The sequence below is a fragment of the Alligator mississippiensis genome, chromosome 2, assembly GCF_030867095.1.
Source record: "Alligator mississippiensis isolate rAllMis1 chromosome 2, rAllMis1, whole genome shotgun sequence".
NCBI classification, from domain to species: Eukaryota; Metazoa; Chordata; order Crocodylia; family Alligatoridae; genus Alligator; species Alligator mississippiensis.
In genome coordinates, this window is record NC_081825.1 from 173,330,594 (window position 1) to 173,340,519 (window position 9,926).

The 9,926-nt window shown below is 57.4% G+C and overlaps 1 protein-coding gene across 1 annotated transcript; it reads right to left on the reverse strand.

Annotated features, from left to right (window-relative positions):
• On the reverse strand, nt 1–3,481 carry LOC106737749 (uncharacterized). The gene is made up of 5 exons (XM_019492370.2): nt 2,834–3,481; nt 2,311–2,414; nt 1,984–2,136; nt 1,327–1,474; nt 1–665 (listed from the first exon to the last, which is right to left on the reverse strand). The coding sequence occupies exons 1-5, from the start codon at nt 2,937–2,939 to the stop codon at nt 577–579; spliced, it is 600 nt and encodes a 199-aa protein (XP_019347915.1). The 5' UTR covers nt 2,940–3,481; the 3' UTR covers nt 1–576.
• Between the last annotated feature and the right edge of the window lie 6,445 nt (nt 3,482–9,926).

Consider the following 9,926-nt stretch of genomic DNA (forward strand, 5'->3'; position numbering starts at 1 on the left):
TTATGAGAAAACAAAAGTAAAGCTTAACTTTATTATCCTACATCTAGTCTTGACTTCTATGACATCTATGTTCAACATTACATATTACACTAAATCTATGTTTAACAGTGCACATTGTTTATGCCTTTGCTCTCTTCACTCCCTGAATGGCCCTCGATGGATTCAAAGGCAGGCTACTAACACAACAGACGCCGGGATGGTCTGACTATGTCCCAATCCCTCAGAGGAAGGCGAAAAACCCCCTGAAGTTGGTTCCATAAAGGAAGGGGGAAAAAATTCCTTCCTGGCCCCAAATGGTGACTGGCCATAGCCCTGAGGCAGGGGTCACAAAATGCCATCCACACAACAAGAGCATCCTCCACTTGGCAGCCTGGGCACTACAAACTCGTGGTGCTTGGTCCTTCCCCAGCCCTTTGCAGAGCCGGGCTGGAAGAAGATGTTCAAGTTCTTCACCATGAGGGTTTCTCAGGCTGCTTCTTTTGCAGAGGCTGATGTGGCTGTGGAGGACGGCTCGGACTGGATGACGACTTGTCAGTCAGTGACTCGTGTGGTGGCTTTGGCACTGTTCCAGCTTTTCTATGTAGCTGCCGGGCTCCCGGTGAGGCTGGGGAGGTCGTCTTCACTCAGGGAGGGGCTGTCAGGGTGGAGGTGGATTGCAGGTGTTGCTGCTCAGCATAAGAAAAAGCAACAAAAGATTAGATCCATGCATTGGGACCGTGATACAAGGCTGTGATGTGAGGAAGTGGGGACTGAGAGCTTTCCCAGGACACAAAGGCCTGAACATTTGAATGAGAGAAAACACAATAGAGCGTGCTTAGCCTCCTGCATGGAAGAAGCTGAACGTCGTTAGGCATCACTGCCCAGCCATGTTCAAGATGAGATAGATGCTCTGAATGGACAACCCCAGAGCCAAAAAGGCTGTGGCTGAGAGAGCTACAAGCAAGGGAAAGCAGGTCTCCGACTGTGTGAGCCACAGCAACATTTAACAGGGGGCAGAGGGTCCCGCCTGTCCTGGGGTGGCTCAGCCACTTGGGAGGGCTCCCGGGGCTCCTTCAAGAAAGATGGCAACACCCTGCAGGCCCACTCATGCCGCCAGGTGCAGAGTGGAGGTTTATCCACGGGCAGCAGGGCATGAGGAAAGGCTCCTGCCATTGAAAGGAAAGAAAGGAAAGACCTGCAGAGGACGAATGCTAGGACAGGACTCTCTAGGGCACAGTGGAGAACTGCCCGCACACGACAGGGAGCAGTTTTGTGTTAGTGCCAAGAGCCTCCCCCTCCCTTCCCACTGATCCCTGCTCCCCAGGGGCAGAGGGGACAGGACAGTACCTGCAGGAGCAAGTGTGGCCGGCTGGAGAGAGGCAAGGGCGCTGGAGGAGGTGATCAGCAGGCTGTGCCCTTGCAGATCTTTAGGCAGCTCTTTCAGGCAGGTGATAATGAATATCTTATTCAGGACCCTGATGGGGATTTCTTTCTCCTGCAGTGGCACAATAGCCAGTTAGAGCCTCTGCAGCCCCGAGGAAGGACAGGGGATGTGGGGAGGGGTCATGGGGCAGGGACTGGACTGAGACCAAGGGGTCTTGGCAACAGCCCAGGGAAATGGGGGCAGGTTCCCTGAGGGACCTTTTTCTGAGAGTCGTGGTGAAGACAGATGTTGGTGGCCTGGGGCAGTGGGGCAGATCAGCAGTGCCTTTCTCCAAGGCACTTGGCAGGCCTCCCGTTCTCCTCAAGGCCAGTTTGCTCAGAAGGCAGGGGAGATTGCCACCTTACAGACAGGGGCAGGTCACTAACTGAGTTAGTCTGTGAAATGCAAATGGACCCCGCCATGAGCTAGAGCTCAGACTGCAGTGTGTAGTGACCTCTCTCTGTCCCATGCTGTCCCCTGGCAACAGGTGGTGATGGGACGACAGCGACTTGAAGTGGCAGAGGCAAGGGGCCCTGAGCTCACTCTTCTCCCTCCCCTTACTCCACAACATGTCTGCTGACCTTGTGCTGCATCAAGCAGCTGGCTTCCCCCAGGATGGCATACAGAAAGACAAGCCCAGCTTGGCTGATGTGCATCGGTCCATTGTGAGCTGCATGAAGGACCCTCTGCAGGAAAGATCTCCTTTGCTCCTCCAGCAAGATCCTTCTCAGCCCCTGAAACAAGAGCATGCAAGACTCTGCACATCTGACAGCCAGGCTCCATCTCTGGGGCCTGGCACCACATTGCCCTGGACACTTGCAAGGCTCTAACCCACTGCAAGAAGACCCCAGTGAGCTGGAGAGAACAATCAGACCTTTCTCCACATCCCTTCATCACAGCATCCTCACCTCTCCCACTCTCGCCAGGTCCCTGTAGTTCTGGACCTGGCTCTGCTTCATCTGGCGCAAAACCACCTTGCACCACAGCTCCTCTGCTCCTCGCGTGTCTTGGCCTAGGAGAAGTGCAGACGCATGGCCCTGAGCTGCCATCCTAGCTTTGGTGCTCAGTGTCCGTCTAGTGTGGCTCTGGCTGCCCTTAAGGCACCATGAAGGGCAGGGCCCCAGCAGAGAGGGCGTTGTTCGGCTGGAGCCAATAGGGACCAGGCATTCTGGGACCAGTCTGGGCTGGGGGCTTGGGGATGGGCTCCCTGGTGCCTGCATGAGACACCCAGGACTGGTGCATTAGCACAGGCTGCTGGGCCACAGCTGAGTGCTGAGGTGGAAAGACAAGGTCCTTAATGCTGACACCCTGAGCTGTTCCCAGGTGGGAATGGACAGAGGGGGACGTAGCGTCTGGCCCAGCACCTGGGACCAGGTTTTCGGAGGGAAACTGTGGGCATCAGAGTCTTGTACTCCAGCTGGGTCTCCTCACCTCTCTGGTGAAGGAGGATTTCAGCAAGCAAATGCACGCATGCCCTGGCCTTGCAGCTGATGGTTTCCGTTGGGTCATTGATCATCAGACCCAGGCAGGCTGCCATGTCCCCAACCTCCGGTATTTCAGGGAAGCCCTAAGCAGGGGGAAAGGAGCAGGGAGTCCATGCATGTCCCATCTTCCCTTCCCGCTACATTACCCAGGCCTGGCTGTCTCTCTCCACCTCCCCCCGGTACCCAGCAGGAGGACAGGGAGGCAGAGACCATAGTGTCAGAGCATGACACCCCTCTCTTCCCATGGGAAACTAGAGCCCAAGGTCCTGCTTTGGGCCCCAGGATCACTCCCTGTGCCTCATGCTCCAGGGCTAGTAAGGCCCCATGTTCAGGGCTGACCATGGAAAAGAGACCCATAAAGAGCCAGGGGCACTACTCAGGCCAAAGCAGAGGCCCTGGACTGAAGCTCCTTTTCCAGCTCTGACCCCACTCTCCCAGGAGGACCCTGGCAATGGCAGGAGACCAGGACATTGGGGTTGGGGCTCACTGTCCTCAAATTGTGGGAGGAGCTGCACAGCAAAGGTAATGATGCCGGTGATGATCTTCATGCCAAGTGCACGGTGCTGGGCATACGGTGCCTCAGTCCATGACGTAAAGTGCTGTGGGAGGAAGATGTTAAGATCAATGGGCACATGCCTTGTCAAACCCAGTACCCTTGGCAGCATCCTCCTCAGGGTCTGGGTTTCGAGCTGGGGCTTGACCATCAAGCTTATGCTTTGAGAGAGGCTTGCTGCAGTGCACACGGCAGGAGCTGTCCCGGCCTGAGCCCAATCCCTCTGTGTTGTGCTCACCTCCCAGATGGAGTGGAGCTTGCCAAGGCTAGGGGCGCTGGACAAGACGCAGCACAGCAGGCCCTCCAGGTACTCCTCATACAGCTGCTGCATGACCTGGAAGGGGAGGCAGACCCGAGGGTCAGTGCCACAGAGCCTGGGGCCTCTCCTGCCAGGGGTTGCTTGTGGGACATGGCAGTGGCAGGGGAACCTACCTGGTTGTGATGGGTCTCATGCCCTATGGCCAGGAAGCTCTTGTCCCCGGCGGCCCGCAGGAGGCGCAACTCCAGTGCTGGCTCCAGGCTGAGCTTCAAGTCGCTGTGAGGAGAGAGAAGCCTGCGTCAGATTGAGCTATGTGGGGTGGGGGTGGCACTGGGGTGGTCAGAAAACAGCCTGGAAAGCTGGGTCTGAGCAGTGGGTATCCCCCTGGCCCATGGCAGAGCGAGGACAGTCGGGCAGAGGTCCCCGTACCTGAGGCAATGGGTGGCGTCTATGCTGTATGCCAGGATGTGTTTTGGGTCAGCCTCCACTGAGATGTTCTCCATCAGGTCCTGTGAGACCCAAAGGGGACGGGGAGGTAAGGACAGCCACATCCCCACGGGAGACCACCCAGTGCTGCAGGCACAGGGGGAAGGATCCCAACCAGCCCCCTCCCACCCACCCAGCTGGGCTGGCCCTCTCCCTCCCACGGCCTTGCAAGCATGGCACTCAAACCTCTCCTGATCCCACCCTTCCCTTGCCCTCAAGATGCAGGATTCCCCAATGCCCAGGGCCAGGCACGCCTGCCCTTCTCCCTCTCATCCCTCTCCACCTCTCCTCTCCTTCCTGGCTTCACGAGACCATATTTCCATTCCTTCCCTCTCCCCACACCATCCCGTGCTACTCACCACGATCTTCTCCAGCAGATCCATCTCCAGGACCTCCAGCTCCACAGCCACCTCTCTGCTCTGGTCCACGGTGATGGTCATGCTAATGATGGCCAGCAGGAAGTGCTGCCTGTTCTTCCTGTCCAGCATCTACCAGGAGCGACACCAGGGCTAAAGCAGGCTCTTAGCCAGGGGCCTCCTCCTCTTCCCCAGATCCCCTGCGGGACTCAGGCCTCCTCTGACCCCACAGTGTCGAGATGCATCTCCTCGGGGCAGGCGTTGTAAAGAGCAAGGCAGTGTCCTTGGAGGGAGGGACCCAGCTGGGGCTTCACAAACACCCACCTCGAGCAGCGCCCCTGGGCTAAGTGTGTCCCCTTGCGCACTCCCAGTCCCAGGGGGTGACCTCCTGCCATGGGCCACATTGGGGAATGGAGGAGTGACTGGGTGCCGGCTCCGCTGGGGAAGTTTCATACCTCCCCTGGGTCCTGCAGGTGTTTCTTCACAAGGAAGAGGGCAGCTTCTTCCGGGGACCTTCCATCTTCCTCCTCTTCATCCTCCTCTTCCTCCACCTCCTCGCCGGCTGGGCTGGGAATCACTGCACAGGGAGGAAAGGGGAGAGGGTTACTCATGTGCCCCTGAGGGGAACGGAAGTGGGTGTCAGATGAAGAGATGGTGTCTTGCTTCCACCACAAGCACTAGGGTCCCCTGTCTGCCTCAGGACGAGCCAGGGAGGGGTGTGGCTCAGCCCCATCACCTTGGCCAGGATCCCCCTGCCCAGCCCCATGGAGGGTCCAGCTGGCCTCACTTAGTGAAAGGTGCTGAGACCTCTGGCCCCAGCGCCTCCCCTCACCTGTGTGGGTTTCACCAGGGGCCGGGCTGGTCCTGGACTCCAGGGAGCTACTGCAGTCCTCCGAGGAGGAGCTGCTGGTCGACCTGGTGGTTTTGGACTCCTCGAAGCTATCAGTGTCCTCCGAGGAGGAGGTGCTGCTTGTGCTGGTACTATGTGCCTCCGAGGAGTTTTCAGGGTCCTCCAAGGAGGAGCTGGTGCTGGGGCTGGTGCTCCTGGACTCCCCAGATGTGTGCCAGGCATCCCAGGAGGAGCTGCGGCTCAGGCAGGGGCTGCTGTGGGCCTGGCTCAGCTCCTGTCCCAGGGCGGCTGGGCCCTCGTCCCCAGCTCAGCAGGGGGCTGCCTCCTGCTGCAGGGCTGCAGGGCCAGGCTCCAGGCTGCTCAAGGACCCAGGAGGGGAGCTGCACGCCTCTTCGGGTGCTTGGTGCTCTGACGGTGCTGGCTCCCGCCTGCCCAGGCGTGCCCATAGCCACCTCCATTTGGACTTGGAGGTGGCTGATGTCTTTCCCTCCTTTCCCCTGCTGCTGGGAGCTGCCGGTTTTCTTTGGCAGCAGATGGAGCACAGCTACCTCCTTGCCCTTATGGGCCCCTCCTTGTCACGGCAGGTGGGGCCCCGATCCTCCTGCCCAGGCTCCCTCCTGCTCTCTTCTCCCATGGAGAGCACCTTGGCCAATCTCCTCCTCAGCACCCACCTCAGCCTGTCCATCCTGGCACCAAACAGGGGCAGTCATCAACTGGGGTTCAAAGCATCCCTTTCACATGTATCAACCCCCTCCTCTGCTCATCAAGGACACAGGCAGGTGAACCCTGGGTTAGAGCCATGCCCACAGCCTCCCTGGCACTAGCCTTGGCAGGTGGGCAGAGTCCTGGGGTCAGGGTCCAAGACCTGCAGCTGGTTTGGACACACAGCTCTCTACTCTTCCCCTCAGCACGTTTGGCCATGGGCTGATGCCCCTGGGAGTCGGGAATGCCAAGGAGAGAAGGACAGGGGCCCCTTCCCTGGGTGCTGCAGGAACCCAGCAACGCCACGGCTTTGGGCTCCTTGCACGCTCAGTCTGGGCAGCACTGGCTGAGCTGGGAGGGGTGGGGAGCTTCAGCACCTAGGGATGTCTCCAACCCCGCTGGAAGTGGTGTGAGGGAGCACCAGGGGCTGAGTGCCCACATTGCAGGGCTGGATTTCCTGCCCAATTTTGCATTTGCTGCACAGAGATGGGAAGCCCCTGTGGCATGGCAGCCCCCTAACCTGCCCTGGGGGATGGAGCGCTGCTGGGCGGGTGCTCACAGGCCCTGGTGACGCTGCACTCCTCGCTCCAGCTCTGGTACTTAGGTCTCCTGCCTCTCCTCTGATGGATGTCCCTCACCGCCTCTAGATGCAGTCACTGCCGTCGATGGGGGGACACCTACACCTGAAAGGTACTGTGCCATCCTGTTGGAAGCCACCCTCGTGACAGCCTCTTCCCCGCAAACAAATCTATACCTCTCTTCCCTCCTGCCCCTCCTTGCCCTCATGCCAGGATCCCTGTTTTCCCCTGATCTTCCCTTCTTGGTCCTTTCCTGCCATCCACAGGAAACTCCTGCCACCCTGCCTGGATTTTTTCCACCTCACAGGTGCTACTGGCTTGTGCATGCAGCTTTACTCCATGCGTGTTGGTACCCAGGAAAGACCACTTGTCCTGCTCTGCACCATCAAGACAGGTAGCTCTAAATGGATTGTAACCAGGGTCTAGTCCACACTGGCTGTGCGCTGCGCTCCAGCCATCCTGGCGGGGAAGGGAGTCCTGTCCCAGGAAGCACTGGGAAGACATACAACACCCGTACCAGAAAAGATGTTCTGAATTGGAGATAAAACACACACACAATTAAAGGACAACCATTTCTTATCACAGACTCGGTAGGGGGTGTCACCCAGAACATGCCCAGCTCCTGCGCCCTGCACACATAGCTGCACAGAGCATTACTCAGCCCCTCATGCCAAGGGCAGGGTCCTGTCGGCTCCATCTTGATGCTTCATGTTTTTTCTGGACACAGGCCACAGGCCTGAAAGCACAAGAGCCCCTCGCTCCCCACCCAGCCCTACCCCTGCCGGTGTCACCGGCAGCATTGCCCAAGGACCTGATCCTGACCTGCTCACTCTGGAGTGAGGGATCGCAGAGCGAAATCCTCCTCAAAACTGGTTTTCCTGTTGCTCTCCAAATGGCGCCTGATGATTACTAACAGAAACAAGATGGGACATTAAAATCACATGAACACAGAGGAAATACTTACTCATCCCCCTGGACTGTGATTTCAAGGATAAAATGAATTGATCTGGGTTTGTGCTTCAATTCTGCTCTTCTTTAAAAGGAGGAGAAACCCCATCCCCGGTGCCTGTGGTGGGGCAGCTAGGCTGGGCATGGCTCCGTTTCCTCCTTCCGGGCATTATACAGGAACAAACCACCCCCGAAAGAAAGGCACAAACCAGGTGCTCAATCTTGACTGAACACAACCTGTAGGATCGGGTCCCATTACCCTTTCCGGTCCCATTGCCAGTGGGGCTGGTGCAAATCCCACCCCATCGGGCCGCGTCCCCCTGGGACACCTCGTCCAGGAGCCTGAGGGTGCTGGCCCCGTGGGTCTTTTGTGTCTGACAACCCCCTGGGGCAAAGGGCTTTCTCTCGACACCTGCGTTGCCCTCGGGCTGGGGCACAAGAGGGGCAGCGCTCTCCACAGCTGACTTACCTGTCTCTGCAGACCCCAGGCGCCCCACAGCACCGCTCCAGCCTCCGCCAGCAACTGCCTGGATTCCCGCGGCGCCACGATGATACGAACGCTGCCGCGGCAACGCCCGGGGACCAGCTCCATCGCCGTCCCCCCACCCAGCGCCGCAGCCCCGCCAGGCCCCATGGCACCGCCATGTCCCCCGGGGCCACTGACCATGTGTTTGGGGATGGGCATCCCTCGGGGCAAACCAGGCGCTCCCCCAAATTGAGGGCAGAGGGAGGAAATGCCCAGTTCACTCGCTCGCTTTACCACAACTACTTTGTTTTTCACCGGTCTCCCAACACAAGGAACGGGCACGGCGGGCACTGCATGGAGCAGTGCATGTGGCACTGGGGCCCTGCTCACAGCTACACCCCTGCCAGGCTCCCTGGGCTTGCTCTGCGCTCCCTTCTCTGAACAGATGCAGGGACCTGGCACCAGGCTGTGCACAAACCCTGCCCCCACAACCTCGCTCGTGCTGCTCCAGCAACCCCAGGAAGCAGAGCCTGGGGCAAAAGGCCCCTGCCACTCAAAATGCCAACCCCAATGCTGGTAGCTCTCCCAGCCCATGCCCAGCTGGGTGCCCTGGGGTCCAGCTTGCTTCCTGCTTGTGTGAACTGCCCTCTCCCACCCTGCCCTAAATACATCTCTGGGAGTCTGACCAGCTCCAAGCAGGAAGACAGACACCTCTGTCCCTTTCCTGGTCCCTAACCCTGACCCTTGCCCTGACTTTACGAAGTATTTTTATTTCATGTAAGCAAACACTATTAGGAAAAAGAAAAATGAACTGGAAATCATAGCATGTAAAGAAAATGTTTGTTAGTTGGTGGATGAGAAGTGGAGATGAAACTGCTTATTCCCCTTGGTAAATACCCCCATAATTCAAGTGCTGAGGGGAGCGGGGGTGTTTGATTCGCTGTCTAGATCAGGGCCGGCACTGGGGTCATGTATGGGTTCCTCCACACCAACTCTCTTCTTTGTAACTGAAATAGGTCGTGGGATGGTCTCTACAGCCTGAGGTTGTCAATGTTGATGCTCAGTTTGGGAAAAACTGACGCTCCTTACAGAGGCCTGTTGCCACATACAGATGGGCAAATCTTACTGTGGTCAGCTTTGCGTGGAAAAGTCAGAATTGAATGAAACCTCCATCTTCATTAGAAGTACAAATGGGTGCTCAGTGTGACCCCAGTGTGTAAGTGCTTCTTGGCCGGGAGGAACCAACTTATATTCAGCTCATTTCAATGTGTTTTGTTAATGCTGCCAGAAACACCTGCCCTTCCCCTGCTGCTTCCCTCCCAGATGTCCCAGGCCCCTCCAGACCTTTGTCCAGAATCACTTCCCTTAACCTGCTGGCAATGCTCCTCCCAATGCAGCCCAGGATGCCACTAGCCTTCTTTGATACAAGGGCACACTGCTGGCTCATATTCAGCGTATTTTCCACTGTAACCCCCAGGTCCTTTTCCACAGCACTGCCGCCCAGTCAGTCAATCCCCAGCTTGTAACGATGCCTGGGATTGTTCTGTCCTCAGTGCAGGACTTTGCATTTGTCCTTATTGAACCTCATGAGATTTATTTTGATCCCCTCCTCCAATTTGTCTTGTTCACTCTGAATCCTACTCTTGTGGTGGGAGAAACCTCCCTAAGGTCCGTTGTCTAGCTGTAATTTGATTGACAGACAACGCGGGTAAAGAAAGACAGCTGTTTATTTGCTCGAGCAAAGACCACAAAGCCAGCAAAAGGCAAAATGGCCCCCCCTCAAGGGTGAGGCGATCTTTTATACTTCTTATAACAAAGCAAGACTATATGGTTAACAAAAAG